Source organism: Nerophis lumbriciformis, linkage group LG19, assembly GCF_033978685.3.
Source record: "Nerophis lumbriciformis linkage group LG19, RoL_Nlum_v2.1, whole genome shotgun sequence".
Lineage (NCBI taxonomy): Eukaryota > Metazoa > Chordata > Actinopteri > Syngnathiformes > Syngnathidae > Nerophis > Nerophis lumbriciformis.
The window spans coordinates 39,954,125-39,970,862 of NC_084566.2; the positions used below are offsets into that span (position 1 = coordinate 39,954,125).

At 36.0% G+C, this 16,738-nt stretch overlaps 1 protein-coding gene across 1 annotated transcript in view; it reads right to left on the minus strand.

The window, feature by feature from the left end:
* plxdc2a (plexin domain containing 2a) overlaps nt 1-16,738 on the minus strand; it is a 35,397-nt gene that overhangs the window by 3,490 nt on the left and 15,169 nt on the right. The window contains exons 7-9 of the mRNA XM_061979845.1: nt 4,988-5,069; nt 4,843-4,903; nt 4,538-4,775 (exon numbers count right to left, since the gene is read on the minus strand). Coding sequence (XP_061835829.1) covers nt 4,538-4,775; nt 4,843-4,903; nt 4,988-5,069 — 381 coding nt within the window. The remainder of the gene's footprint in view (nt 1-4,537; nt 4,776-4,842; nt 4,904-4,987; nt 5,070-16,738) is intronic.

The window sequence follows — 16,738 nt, forward strand, 5'->3', positions numbered from 1 at the left end:
ATGAGCCGAACTCACAAAAGGCCTTCTCTCAATTTGTTAAATGATAATGTGTCTACTACTAGAAGCATTTAAGTCCCATCTTAAAACTCATGTGTATACTCTAGCCTTTAAATAGACCCCCCTTTTAGACCAGTTGATCTGCCGTTTCTTTTCTGCTGGACTCTCACACTATTATGTTAGATCCACTATGGACTGGACTCTCACACTATTATGTTAGATCCACTATGGACTGGACTCTCACTATTATGTTAGATCCACTATGGACTGGACTCTCACACTATTATGCTAGATCTACTATGGACTGGACTCTTACTATTATTGTTGGGGCGGTATAGCTCGGTTGGTAGAGCGGCCGTGCCATCAACTTGAGGGTTGCAGGTTCGATCCCCGCTTCCGCCATCCTAGTCACTGCCATTGTGTCCTTGGGCAAGACACTTTACCCACCTGCTCCCAGTGCCACCCACACTGGTTTAAAAATGTAACTTAGATATTGGGTTTCACTATGTAAAGCGCTTTGAGTCACTTGAGAAAAAGCGCTATATAAATGTAATTCACTTCACTTCACTTATTATGTTAGATCCACTGTGGACTGGACTCTCTCACTATTATGTTAGATCCACTATGGACTGGACTCTCACACTGTTATGTTAGATCCACTATGGACTGGACTCTCACACTATTATGCTAGATCTACTATGGACTGGACTCTCACTATTATGTTAGATCCACTATGGACTTTACTCTCACACTATTATGTTAGATCCACTATGGACTTTACTCTCACACTATTATGTTAGATCCACTATGGACTCTCACTATTATGCTAGATCCACTATGGACTGGACTCTCACACTATTATGTTAGATCCACTATGGACTGGACTCTCACACTATTATGTTAGATCCACTATGGACTGGACTCTCACACTATTATGTTAGATCCACTATGGACTGGACTCTCACTATTATGTTATATCCACTATGGACTGGACTCTCACACTATTATATTAGATCCACTATGGACTGGACTCTCACACTATTATGTTAAATCCACTATGGACTGGACTCTCACACTATTATGTTAGATCCACTATGGACTGGACTCTCACTATTATGTTAGATCCACTATGGACTGGACTCTCACACTACTATATTAGATCCACTATGGACTGGACTCTCACACTATTATGCTAGATCCACTGTGGACTGGACTCTCACTATTAAGTTAGATCCACTATGGACTGGAATCTCACTATTATGTTAGATCCACTATGGACTGGACTCTCACACTATTATGTTAGATCCACTATGGACTGGACTCTCACTATTATGTTAGATCCACTATGGACTGGACTCTCACACTATTATGTTAGAACCACTATGGACTGGACTCTCACTATTATGTTAGATCCACTATGGACTGGACTCTCACTATTATCTTAGATCCACTATGGACTGGACTCTCACACTATTATGTTAGATCCACTATGGACTGGACTCTCACACTATTATGTTAGACCCACTATGGACTGGACTCTCACACTATTATGTTAGATCCACTATGGACTGGACTCTCACACTATTATGTTAGATCCACTATGGACTGGACTCTCACACTATTATGTTAGATCCACTATGGACTGGACTCTCACACTATTATGTTAGATCCACTATGAACTGGACTCTCACACTATTATGTTAGATCCACTATGGACTGGACTCTCACTATTATGTTAGATCCACTATGGACTGGACTCTCACACTATTATATTAGATAGAGACACTTGTGATTTAGGGCTATATAAGCAAACATTGATTGATTGATTGATTGATTTGATGTAAACCGCAAGCATGTGTCATCATTAATTGCTGCTATGTATTGAATAATCAAACTTAAATATTACGGTAGGAAGTAATTCCCAACAATAAAACAATGAATATATTAGTAAGTTCATCCTAAAAGGAGTAAAGAAATATTAACTAAGACATCATTGCAGGACATGTTAATATTCGTTGTCAATATACGGAATAATAAAGAATAATTATTTCACGATGGCTGCGACAACAGTTATTATTGCACAGATTCGATACCATTTGCAGTCAACAACAACAACAACAACAACAACAACATCCAGCAGAGCTTGGCCAGCGCAACAAAAGCCTGTGAGGCCAGAGAGGCGTGCACACATGGCAGCCAATCACGCGCATACATTGAGGACACTATGTAGTATTTAACATGGCACTGTATACACTCAGCTATGTGCTAGCAGAGGACTGGCAAATAACTCCCAACTTGACCACCCACCATCTCCAACTGGGCTTGACCACAATGGACACACTGCACATCCAAACAAGACAACAAGTGTGAGAGCAAGTCTGGAAGTATAGTCTCCGTCAAGTGACATTTGAAATACAAATTCTCAATATTTTATTTCATTGACACATATATTAACTACTAGGGATGGGCCTAAAAGTCTATATAGCGATACATATAACAGCCTCCTGCGATAACGGTATATATCACAATATACTATTTGCTATGTAAATGATAATAGAACCGTTTTAAAACAGGTTACAAAGGCTCCTAGTTTAGTTTAGCTACTGACATATGTCGTGACCAGTGTTGGGTTAGTTACAAATTGACAAAACTATTTTAAATAGCTGCAACATAATGGCACTTTAACTTGAACTTTTAAGTAGATAGGATCTTTGATCCAAGACACAACTTACATTGAACTAAAATGTTATTTTCTTTGTGCTCGACAAAAGAAAAGTATTGAGAATGTCTCCATGTTAAGAAACTCGACTTCTGGCTTCGCCATGATGTCTTGTTAGTTGTTATGAGAGTAGCGTATGTCATACATGCCAACCTTGAGACCTCCGATTTCGGGAGGTGGGGGGTGGGGGCGTGGTTAAGAGGGGATGAGTATATTGACAGCTAGAATTCACCAAGTCAAGTATTTCATACATATATATATATATATATATATATATATATATATATATATATATGTATATATATATATATATATATATATATATATATATGTATGAAATACTTGACTTGGTGAATTCTAGCTCTCACTATTATGTTAGATCCACTATGGACCGGACTCTCACTATTATGTTAGATCCACTATGGACTGGACTCTCACACTATTATGTTAGATCCACTATGGACTGGACTCTCACACTATTATGTTAGATCCACTATGGACTGGACTCTCACACTATTATGTTAGATCCATAATGTATATACCGTATTTTCCGCACTATTAGCCGCACCTAAAAACCACAAATTTACTCAAAACCTGACAGTGCGCCTTATAACCCGGTGCGCTTTATATATGGATTAATATTAAGATTCATTTTCATAAAGTTTCGGTCTCGCAACTACGGTAAACAGCCGCCATCTTTTTTCCCCGTAGAAGAGGAAGTGCTTCTTCTTCTACGCAAGCAACCGCCAAGGTAAGCACCCGCCCCCATAGAACAGGAAGCGCTTCTTCTTCTACTGTAAGCAACCACCCGCCCCGGTAGAAGAAGAAGAAGCGCGCGGATATTACGTTTCATTTCCTTTGTGTGTTTACATCTGTAAAGACCACAAAATGGCTCCTACTAAGCGACAGGTTTCCGGTTCATGAAAAGACGCAATCTCTCCATCCGCACACGGACTACTATTTCACAGCAACTGCCTAAAGACTTTCAAGAAAAGCTGGCTACTTTCCGTGCATATTGTAAAAACAAGATAGCTGAAAAAAAGATCCGGCCAGAGAACATTATCAACATGGACGAGGTTCCACTGACTTTTGATATTCCTGTGAACCGCACTGTGGATACAACGGGAGCACGTACGGTGAATATTCGCACCACAGGGAATGAGAAGTCATCCTTCACTGTGGTTCTAGCTTGCCATGCTAATGGCCAGAAACTTCCACCCATGGTGATATTCAAAAGGAAGACCTTGCCAAAAGAGACCTTTCCAGCCGGCGTCATCATAAAAGCTAACTCGAAGGGATGGATGGATGAAGAAAAGATGAGCGAGTGGTTAAGGTAAGTTTACGCGAAGAGGCCGGGTGGCTTTTTTCACGCAGCTCCGTCCATGTTGATATACGACTCCATGCGCGCCCACATCACGCTGGTTTTTAATATATTATTAAAGTTTGACTGACCTATCTGACTGTTTTTTTGACATTCCTTTAGCGCAGTTAGATGCGGCTTACAACACGGGGCGGCTTATAGGTGGACAAAGTTTTGAAATATGCCGTTCATTGAAGGCGCGGCTTATAACCCAGGGCGGCTTATGGTGCGGAAAATACGGTAACTTACACATCTGTGAAGGCACCATTAATGCTGAAAGGTACATACAGGTTTTTGGAGCAACATATGTTGCAATCCAAGCAACGTTATCATGGACGCCCCTGCTTATTTCAGCAAGACAATGCCAAGTTGTTACAACAGCGTGGCTTGCCTGTAGTCCAGAAGTGTAAGTTTAAGCCTGCATGTACGTCTGAGTGCTCTCGGAGTGTGTGAAAAGTGACCTGTAGGCCGGCTGGTGAAGGACCAAGGAGTAGACGTCGCATTCTTCCCGCTGCTGCTGCCGCGTGTCGGCTGGTTCTCGGCGGTGGAAGTGTTGCCTACAGGCACGGAGGTCACACCGGAGGTCATCCGCTGGCCTGACGTGGCAGCAGCTGGAGTGGTGGCGGCCGTGAAGAAGTGGCGTCGCGTCAGCGTCGCATCCGTGACGTGGCGTCCGCGTAAACAACGCGGGTCTCGTCTCTGGCGGAGGACCGGGGGGGTCAGCTCACGCGTGGGTCGGACTGATCAATCAGCAGCGAGTACAAACCTCCTCCTGGCAGCCGTAGTCTACCCAGCCTTGCCGGTTTCGGTCGAAGCCGCTGGAACATCTGCCAAGCAGAAGAAGAGGAAGTTGTGAAGCAGATTTGAAAGAATGCTTCACATTTGGCGTGTGCTTTTTTTTTCCAGCGGACCTCTGCAGGCGGGAGCACCAGGTGCAGTTGAAGCCGATCTGAGACGTGACACATGGAGCGCAGCCGGAGAACTGCAGACAAGCTGAGGACAAACAGTAAACAGCGTCACGACTCTTTTTTTCCTCAATCAATGTTTACTTATATAGCCCTAAATCACAAGTGTCTCAAAGGGCTGCACAAGCCACAACGACATCCTCGGTACAGATCCCACATAAGGGCAAGGGAAAAACTCAACCCAATGGGATGACAATGAGAAACCTTGGAGAGGACCGCAGACACAACATGTACGTTTACACACACAGTACCACAGGGGTGCTCATTTCGTCGATCGCGGAGGGTATGTCAGTCGATCACCAGCCAGGCATTAAAAAAATAGTCCTAAAAATGAGCGATCATAAATCTTCACTATGACGTCACTTGATTGACATTCACGGCACCCGAGGGTCTTCTGACATGACGCTGGCTGCTGCCAGATCATTAAAATTACCGACCGGATGGCGAGAAACACTTTATTTCAACAGACTCTGGCGCCGTACATGTCGTCAAAACTCCAAAGACCGACTGCACAGTTGCACAATAAAAGCTCTGCTTCATCCTGCCTGCGCTACCAAAATAAGAGTCTCAGAAAGCTGGCGTGCACAAGCTAGCAAGCTACGGAGTTTGCCGACAATGTATTTCTTGTAAAGTGTATACAAAGGAGTACGGAAGCTGGACAAATAAGATGCCAAAAACCAACCACTTTCATGTGGTATTGGACAGAAAGGAGGATTTTTTTCCTCCTCCATTCGAAAATGCGGACATCAGCACCACTGTCTGATTCCAATCAATGCAAGTCATCAGAATCAGGTAATACACCAACTTATATTCTTGTCTTCATGAAAGAAAGGAATCTATATGTGTTAAACATGCTTGTATTATCTTTAAACACCTTTAACTTATTAACAATATTAACTATATGTGTTAAACATGCTTGTATTATCATTAAACACCTTTAACTTATTAACAATATTAACTATATGTGTTAAACATGCTTGTATTATCTTTAAACACCTTTAACTTATTAACAATATGTATTAAACATGCTTGTATTATCTTTAAACACCTTTAACTTGTTAACAATATTAACTATATGTGTTAAACATGCTTGTATTATCTTTAAACACCTTTAAGTTGTTAACAATATTAACTATATGTATTAAACATGCTTGTATTATCTTTAAACACCTTTAACTTGTTAACAATATTAACTATATGTGTTAAACATGCTTGTATTATCTTTAAACACCTTTAACTTGTTAACAATATTAACTATATGTGTTAAACATGCTTGTATTATCTTTAAACACCTTTAACTTGTTAACAATATTAACTATATGTGTTAAACATGCTTGTATTATCTTTAAACACCTTTAACTTAACAATATTAACTATATGTGTTAAACATGCTTGTATTATCTTTAAACACCTTTAAGTTGTTAACAATATTAACTATATGTATTAAACATACTTGTATTATCATTAAACACCTTTAACTTGTTAACAATATTAACTATATGTGTTAAACATGCTTGTATTATCTTTAAACACCTTTAAGTTGTTAACAATATTAACTATATGTATTAAACATGCTTGTATTATCATTAAACACCTTTAACTTATTAACAATATGTATTAAACATGCTTGCATTATCATTAAACACCTTTAACTTGTTAACAAAAACATATATTTCATAAAAAAGCTCTGCTTCATCCTGCCTGCGCTACCAAAATAAGAGTCTCAGAAAGCTGGCGTGCACAAGCTAGCAAGCTACGGAGTTTGCCGACAATGTGTTTCTTGTAAAGTGTATACAAAGGAGTACGGAAGCTGGACAAATAAGATGCCAAAAACCAACCACTTTCATGTGGTATTGGACAGAAAGGAGGACTTTTTTCCTCCTCCATTCGAAAATGCGGACATTATCAGCACCACTGTCTGATTCCTATCAATGCAAGTCATCACAATCAGGTAATACACCAACTTATATTCTTGTCTTCATGAAAGAAAGGAATCTATATGTGTTAAACATGCTTGTATTATCTTTAAACACCTTTAACTTATTAACAATATTAACTATATGGGTTAAACATGCTTGTATTATCTTTAAACACCTTTAACTTATTAACAATATTAACTATATGTGTTAAACATGCTTGTATTATCATTAAACACCATTAACTTATTAACAATATTAACTATATGTGTTAAACATACTTGTATTATATTTAAACACCTTTAACTTGTTAACAATATTAACTATATGTGTTAAACATGCTTGTATTATCTTTAAACACCTTTAACTTATTAACAATATTAACTATATGTATTAAACATGCTTGTATTATCTTTAAACACCTTTAACTTATTAACAATATTAACTATATGTATTAAACATGCTTGTATTATCTTTAAACACCTTTAACTTGTTAACAATATTAACTATATGTGTTAAACATGCTTGTGTTATCTTTAAACACCTTTAAGTTGTTAACAATATTAACTATATGTATTAAACATACTTGTATTATCATTAAACACCTTTAACTTGTTAACAATATTAACTATATGTGTTAAACATGCTTGTATTATCTTTAAACACCTTTAAGTTGTTAACAATATTAACTATATGTATTAAACATGCTTGTATTATCATTAAACACCTTTAACTTGTTAACAATATTAACTATATGTGTTAAACATGCTTGTATTATCTTTAAACACCTTTAACTTATTAACAATATTAACTATATGTGTTAAACATGCTTGTATTATCTTTAAACACCTTTAACTTATTAACAATATTAACTATATGTGTTAAACATGCTTGTATTATCTTTAAACACCTTTAACTTGTTAACAATATTAACTATATGTGTTAAACATGCTTGTATTATCTTTAAACACCTTTAACTTGTTAACAATATTAACTATATGTGTTAAACATGCTTGTATTATCTTTAAACACCTTTAACTTATTAACAATATTAACTATATGTGTTAAACATGCTTGTATTATCTTTAAACACCTTTAACTTATTAACAATATTAACTGCCGTATATGTGTTAAACATGCTTGTATTATCATTAAACACCTTTAACTTATTAACAATATTAACTATATGTGTTAAACATGCTTGTATTATCTTTAAACACCTTTAACTTATTAACAATATGTATTAAACATGCTTGTATTATCTTTAAACACCTTTAACTTGTTAACAATATTAACTATATGTATTAAACATGCTTGTATTATCTTTAAACACCTTTAACTTATTAACAATATTAACTATATGTGTTAAACATGCTTGTATTATCTTTAAACACCTTTAACTTATTAACAATATTAACTCTATGTATTAAACATGCTTGTATTATCTTTAAACACCTTTAACTTATTAACAATATTAACTATATGTGTTAAACATGCTTGTATTATCTTTAAACACCTTTAAGTTGTTAACAATATTAACTATATGTATTAAACATACTTGTATTATCATTAAACACCTTTAACTTGTTAACAATATTAACTATATGTGTTAAACATGCTTGTATTATCTTTAAACACCTTTAAGTTGTTAACAATATTAACTATATGTATTAAACATGCTTGTATTATCATTAAACACCTTTAACTTATTAACAATATGTATTAAACATGCTTGCATTATCATTAAACACCTTTAACTTGTTAACAAAAACATATATTTCATAAAAAAGCTCTGCTTCATCCTGCCTGCGCTACCAAAATAAGAGTCTCAGAAAGCTGGCGTGCACAAGCTAGCAAGCTACGGAGTTTGCCGACAATGTGTTTCTTGTAAAGTGTATACAAAGGAGTACGGAAGCTGGACAAATAAGATGCCAAAAACCAACCACTTTCATGTGGTATTGGACAGAAAGGAGGACTTTTTTCCTCCTCCATTCGAAAATGCGGACATTATCAGCACCACTGTCTGATTCCTATCAATGCAAGTCATCACAATCAGGTAATACACCAACTTATATTCTTGTCTTCATGAAAGAAAGGAATCTATATGTGTTAAACATGCTTGTATTATCTTTAAACACCTTTAACTTATTAACAATATTAACTATATGGGTTAAACATGCTTGTATTATCTTTAAACACCTTTAACTTATTAACAATATTAACTATATGTGTTAAACATGCTTGTATTATCATTAAACACCATTAACTTATTAACAATATTAACTATATGTGTTAAACATACTTGTATTATATTTAAACACCTTTAACTTGTTAACAATATTAACTATATGTGTTAAACATGCTTGTATTATCTTTAAACACCTTTAACTTATTAACAATATTAACTATATGTATTAAACATGCTTGTATTATCTTTAAACACCTTTAACTTATTAACAATATTAACTATATGTATTAAACATGCTTGTATTATCTTTAAACACCTTTAACTTGTTAACAATATTAACTATATGTGTTAAACATGCTTGTGTTATCTTTAAACACCTTTAAGTTGTTAACAATATTAACTATATGTATTAAACATACTTGTATTATCATTAAACACCTTTAACTTGTTAACAATATTAACTATATGTGTTAAACATGCTTGTATTATCTTTAAACACCTTTAAGTTGTTAACAATATTAACTATATGTATTAAACATGCTTGTATTATCATTAAACACCTTTAACTTGTTAACAATATTAACTATATGTGTTAAACATGCTTGTATTATCTTTAAACACCTTTAACTTATTAACAATATTAACTATATGTGTTAAACATGCTTGTATTATCTTTAAACACCTTTAACTTATTAACAATATTAACTATATGTGTTAAACATGCTTGTATTATCTTTAAACACCTTTAACTTGTTAACAATATTAACTATATGTGTTAAACATGCTTGTATTATCTTTAAACACCTTTAACTTGTTAACAATATTAACTATATGTGTTAAACATGCTTGTATTATCTTTAAACACCTTTAACTTATTAACAATATTAACTATATGTGTTAAACATGCTTGTATTATCTTTAAACACCTTTAACTTATTAACAATATTAACTGCCGTATATGTGTTAAACATGCTTGTATTATCATTAAACACCTTTAACTTATTAACAATATTAACTATATGTGTTAAACATGCTTGTATTATCTTTAAACACCTTTAACTTATTAACAATATGTATTAAACATGCTTGTATTATCTTTAAACACCTTTAACTTGTTAACAATATTAACTATATGTATTAAACATGCTTGTATTATCTTTAAACACCTTTAACTTATTAACAATATTAACTATATGTGTTAAACATGCTTGTATTATCTTTAAACACCTTTAACTTATTAACAATATTAACTCTATGTATTAAACATGCTTGTATTATCTTTAAACACCTTTAACTTATTAACAATATTAACTATATGTGTTAAACATGCTTGTATTATCTTTAAACACCTTTAAGTTGTTAACAATATTAACTATATGTATTAAACATACTTGTATTATCATTAAACACCTTTAACTTGTTAACAATATTAACTATATGTGTTAAACATGCTTGTATTATCTTTAAACACCTTTAAGTTGTTAACAATATTAACTATATGTATTAAACATGCTTGTATTATCATTAAACACCTTTAACTTATTAACAATATGTATTAAACATGCTTGCATTATCATTAAACACCTTTAACTTGTTAACAAAAACATATATTTCATAAAAAAGCTCTGCTTCATCCTGCCTGCGCTACCAAAATAAGAGTCTCAGAAAGCTGGCGTGCACAAGCTAGCAAGCTACGGAGTTTGCCGACAATGTGTTTCTTGTAAAGTGTATACAAAGGAGTACGGAAGCTGGACAAATAAGATGCCAAAAACCAACCACTTTCATGTGGTATTGGACAGAAAGGAGGACTTTTTTCCTCCTCCATTCGAAAATGCGGACATTATCAGCACCACTGTCTGATTCCTATCAATGCAAGTCATCACAATCAGGTAATACACCAACTTATATTCTTGTCTTCATGAAAGAAAGGAATCTATATGTGTTAAACATGCTTGTATTATCTTTAAACACCTTTAACTTATTAACAATATTAACTATATGGGTTAAACATGCTTGTATTATCTTTAAACACCTTTAACTTATTAACAATATTAACTATATGTGTTAAACATGCTTGTATTATCATTAAACACCATTAACTTATTAACAATATTAACTATATGTGTTAAACATACTTGTATTATATTTAAACACCTTTAACTTGTTAACAATATTAACTATATGTGTTAAACATGCTTGTATTATCTTTAAACACCTTTAACTTATTAACAATATTAACTATATGTATTAAACATGCTTGTATTATCTTTAAACACCTTTAACTTATTAACAATATTAACTATATGTATTAAACATGCTTGTATTATCTTTAAACACCTTTAACTTGTTAACAATATTAACTATATGTGTTAAACATGCTTGTGTTATCTTTAAACACCTTTAAGTTGTTAACAATATTAACTATATGTATTAAACATACTTGTATTATCATTAAACACCTTTAACTTGTTAACAATATTAACTATATGTGTTAAACATGCTTGTATTATCTTTAAACACCTTTAAGTTGTTAACAATATTAACTATATGTATTAAACATGCTTGTATTATCATTAAACACCTTTAACTTGTTAACAATATTAACTATATGTGTTAAACATGCTTGTATTATCTTTAAACACCTTTAACTTATTAACAATATTAACTATATGTGTTAAACATGCTTGTATTATCTTTAAACACCTTTAACTTATTAACAATATTAACTATATGTGTTAAACATGCTTGTATTATCTTTAAACACCTTTAACTTGTTAACAATATTAACTATATGTGTTAAACATGCTTGTATTATCTTTAAACACCTTTAACTTGTTAACAATATTAACTATATGTGTTAAACATGCTTGTATTATCTTTAAACACCTTTAACTTATTAACAATATTAACTATATGTGTTAAACATGCTTGTATTATCTTTAAACACCTTTAACTTATTAACAATATGTATTAAACATGCTTGTATTATCTTTAAACACCTTTAACTTATTAACAATATTAACTATATGTGTTAAACATGCTTGTATTATCTTTAAACACCTTTAACTTGTTAACAATATTAACTATATGTGTTAAACATGCTTGTATTATCTTTAAACACCTTTAACTTGTTAACAATAATAACTATATGTGTTAAACATGCTTGTATTATCTTTAAACACCTTTAAGTTGTTAACAATATTAACTATATGTGTTAAACATGCTTGCATTATCATTAAACACCTTTAACTTGTTAACAAAAACATATATTTCATAAATAAGTAAATATAAATGATATATATGAATGAGGTAGATCCCCACGACTTGATCAATTGAAAAGTAGCTCGCCTGCAGAAAAAGTGTGAGCACCCCTGCAGTACCACTACTATGTGGGAGTAATGACCAACAAATCAATGATCGAAGTGAGAAGCATACGCTCCTACAACACCCCGTTTGTAAGAACATAAGACAGCCATCGAAACGCATTTAGTCCTTTTTATGAACAACAGGTAACGATCCAGTGAAATTTTGTCTCGCAGGAGCTAACAAACACACCTGGGCTAATGCTGCTCTGTCTGGCTCTCTTGCTGATGTCACACGTCACTTGGCAACAGGCGCTACTTTTAAAGGCACACGTTCACACTAGAGATGTCCGATAATGGCTTTTTTTGCCGATATCCGATATTGTCCAACTCTTAATTACCGATTCCGATATCAAGCGATACCGATATATACAGTCGTGGAATGAACACATTATTATGCTTAATTTTGTTGTGATGCCCCGGGTTAGGGTTAGGGTTAGGGTTAGGGTTTTTTAACATGCCTCAAAACAGCAGCTTGGAATTTGGGACATGCTCTCCCTGAGAGAGCATGAGGAGGGCATGATTGTGGTGTGAGTGGGGGTGGGGGGGTGTACATTGTAGCGTCCCGGAAGAGTTAGTGCTGCAAGGGATTCTGGGTATTTGTTCTGTTGTGTTACGGTGCGGATGGGAAAGGTGGCAATAAATACTGATAAGGTTGGGGAACGCCCCTGCTTATTTCAGCAAGACAAAGCCAAGCCACGTGTTACATAAACGTGGCTTCATAGTAAAAGAGTGCGGGTACTAGACTGGCCTGCCTGTAGTCCAGACCTGTCTCCCATTGAAAATGTGTGGCTTCAATGGTATATTAAATACAATTTTAATAAAAAATTGAATGCCTCTTTTCTATTTGCAGCCTTCTGAGGTAAATATCAACATTAATTTGGTGGGCGGGGGCGAGGTTTGGTGGTAGCGGGGGTGTATATTGTAGCGAGTTAGTGCTGCAAGGGGTTCTGGGTATTTGTTCTGTTGTGTTTATGTTGTGCTTCGGATGTTCTCCCGAAATGTGTTTGTCATTCTTGTTTGGTGTGGGTTCACAGTGTGGCGCATATTTGTAACAGTGTTAAAGTTGTTTATACGGCCACCCTCAGTGTGAACTGTATGGCTGTTGACTAAGTATGCTTGCATTCACTTGTGTGTGTGTGTAAAGCCGTAGATATTACGTGACTGGGCCGGCACGCAAAGGCAGTGCCTTTAAGGTTTATTGGCGCTCTCTACTTTTTAAAATGGCGTTTTAAAAAGTCATAAATATTAGTTTTTGGAACTGACACCGATAATTTTGAAACCGATAATTTCCGATATTACATTTTAAAGCATTTATCGGCCGATAATATCGGCAGTCCGATATTATAGGACATCTCTAGCTCACACACACTCTGCTTTCATGAAACGTCATTCAACTGTACATGGCAAAAAGTTTGTAATATTGATTGTAATTCATTTCAATGGCCGATGCGGTTTCGCAATATGAGTTTTTCAAAGTACGGGCTGCGTCACAGAGCCAGTTAAGGTCATATCCCACACTCTTAGAAATAAAAGTGCTAAGTAGAACCATATATGGTTCTTCGGCTCGTCCTCATAGGAGAACCCTTTTTGGCTCCAGGTAGAACCTTTTTATAAAGGTTCCACCTGGAACCCTTTTGGAGGGTTCTACCTAGAACTGTGTGTGTAAGGTTCCACCCAGAACCCCCCATGAGAGGTTCTACAAAGAACCCACGCAGGGAGTTCCACTAAGAACCCTTTCGTATTTCAAGGGTTTCATCTAGAACCCACACAGGGAGTTCCACTAAGAACCCTTTCGTTTGTCAAGGGTTTCATCTAGAACCTATGCAGGGAGTTCCACTAAGAACCCTTTCAAGTTTCAAGGGTTTCATCTAGAACCCATGCAGGGAGTTCCACTAAGAACCCTTTCGTATTTCAAGGGTTTCATCTAGAACCCACACAGGGAGTTCCACTAAGAACCCTTTCGTTTGTCAAGGGTTTCATCTAGAACCCACACAGGGAGTTCCACTAAGAACCCTTTTGTATTTCAAGACTTTCATCTAGAACCCATGCAGGGAGTTCCACTAAGAACCCTTTTGTATTTCAAGACTTTCATCTAGAACCCACGCAGGGAGTTCCACTAAGAACCCTTTCGTATTTCAAGGGTTTCATCTAGAACCCACACAGGGAGTTCCACTAAGAACCCTTTTGTATTTCAAGACTTTCATCTAGAACCCACACAGGGAGTTCCACTAAGAACCCTTTTGTATTTCAAGACTTTCATCTAGAACCCATGCAGGGAGTTCCACTAAGAACCCTTTCGTATTTCAAGACTTTCATCTAGAACCCATGCAGGGAGTTCCACTAAGAACCCTTTCGTATTTCAAGGGTTTCATCTAGAACCCACACAGGGAGTTCCACTAAGAACCCTTTTGTATTTCAAGACTTTCATCTAGAACCCACACAGGGAGTTCCACTAAGAACCCTTTTGTATTTCAAGACTTTCATCTAGAACCCATGCAGGGAGTTCCACTAAGAACCCTTTCGTATTTCAAGGGTTTCATCTAGAACCCACACAGGGAGTTCCACTAAGAACCCTTTCGTTTGTCAAGGGTTTCATCTAGAACCTATGCAGGGAGTTCCACTAAGAACCCTTTCAAGTTTCAAGGGTTTCATCTAGACCTGACACAGGGGGTTCTAAAAACATCCCTTTTCAAAGGTTTTCACCGATAACCGTCTTGTCTTCTGAGGGTTCTATAAAGAACTGTGTGTGTAAGGTTCCACCCAGAACCCCTCATGAGAGGTTCTACAAAGAACCCACGCAGGGAGTTCCACTAAGAACCCTTTCGTATTTCAAGGGTTTCATCTAGAACCCACACAGGGAGTTCCACTAAGAACCCTTTTGTATTTCAAGACTTTCTTCTAGAACCCAAACAGGGAGTTCCACTAGGAACCCATTTGTATTTCAAGACTTTCATCTAGAACCCATGCAGGGAGTTCCACTAAGAACCCTTTTGTATTTCAAGGGTTTCATCTAGAACCCACACAGGGAGTTCCACTAAGAACCCTTTTGTATTTCAAGACTTTCATCTAGAACCCACACAGGGAGTTCCACTAAGAACCCTTTTGTATTTCAAGACTTTCATCTAGAACCCACACAGGGAGTTCCACTAAGAACCCTTTTGTATTTCAAGACTTTCATCTAGAACCCACACAGGGAGTTCCACTAAGAACCCTTTTGTATTTCAAGACTTTCATCTAGAACCCATGCAGGGAGTTCCACTAAGAACCCTTTCGTATTTCAAGGGTTTCATCTAGAACCCACACAGGGAGTTCCACTAAGAACCCTTTTGTATTTCAAGACTTTCATCTAGAACCCACACAGGGAGTTCCACTAAGAACCCTTTTGCACCATCCCGTCTCCGCTCGGGATGGTGTCCTGCTGGCCCCACTATGGACTGGACTCTTACTATTATGTTGGATCCACTATGGACTGGACTCTCACAATATTATGTCAGACCCACTCGACATCCATTGCTTTCGGTCTCCCCTAGAGGGGGGGGGTTACCCACATATGCGGTCCTCTCCAAGGTTTCTCATAGTCATTCACATCGACGTCCCACTGGGGTGAGTTTTTCCTTGCCCGTATGTGGGCTTTGTACCGAGGATGTCGTTGTGGCTTGTACAGCCCTTTGAGACACTTGTGATTTAGGGCTATATAAATAAAGATTGATTGATTGATTGATTGTATTTCAAGACTTTCATCTAGAACCCATGCAGGGAGTTCCACTAAGAACCCTTTCGTATTTCAAGGGTTTCATCTAGAACCCACACAGGGAGTTCCACTAATCAGAATCAGAATCAGAATCAGCTTTATTGTCATTACGCAAGGTAACGAGATTGAGGACCCTTTTGTATTTCAAGACTTTCATCTAGAACCCACACAGGGAGTTCCACTAAGAACCCTTTTGTATTTCAAGACTTTCATCTAGAACCCACACAGGGAGTTCCACTAAGAACCCTTTTGTATTTCAAGACTTTCATCTAGAACCCATGCAGGGAGTTCCACTAAGAACCCTTTCGTATTTCAAGGGTTTCATCTAGAACCCACACAGGGAGTTCCACTAAGAACCCTTTCGTTTGTCAAGGGTTTCATCTAGAACCTATGCAGGGAGTTCCACTAAGAACCCTTTCAAGTTTCAAGGGTTTCATCTAGACCTGACACAGGGGGTTCTAAAAACATCCCTTTTCA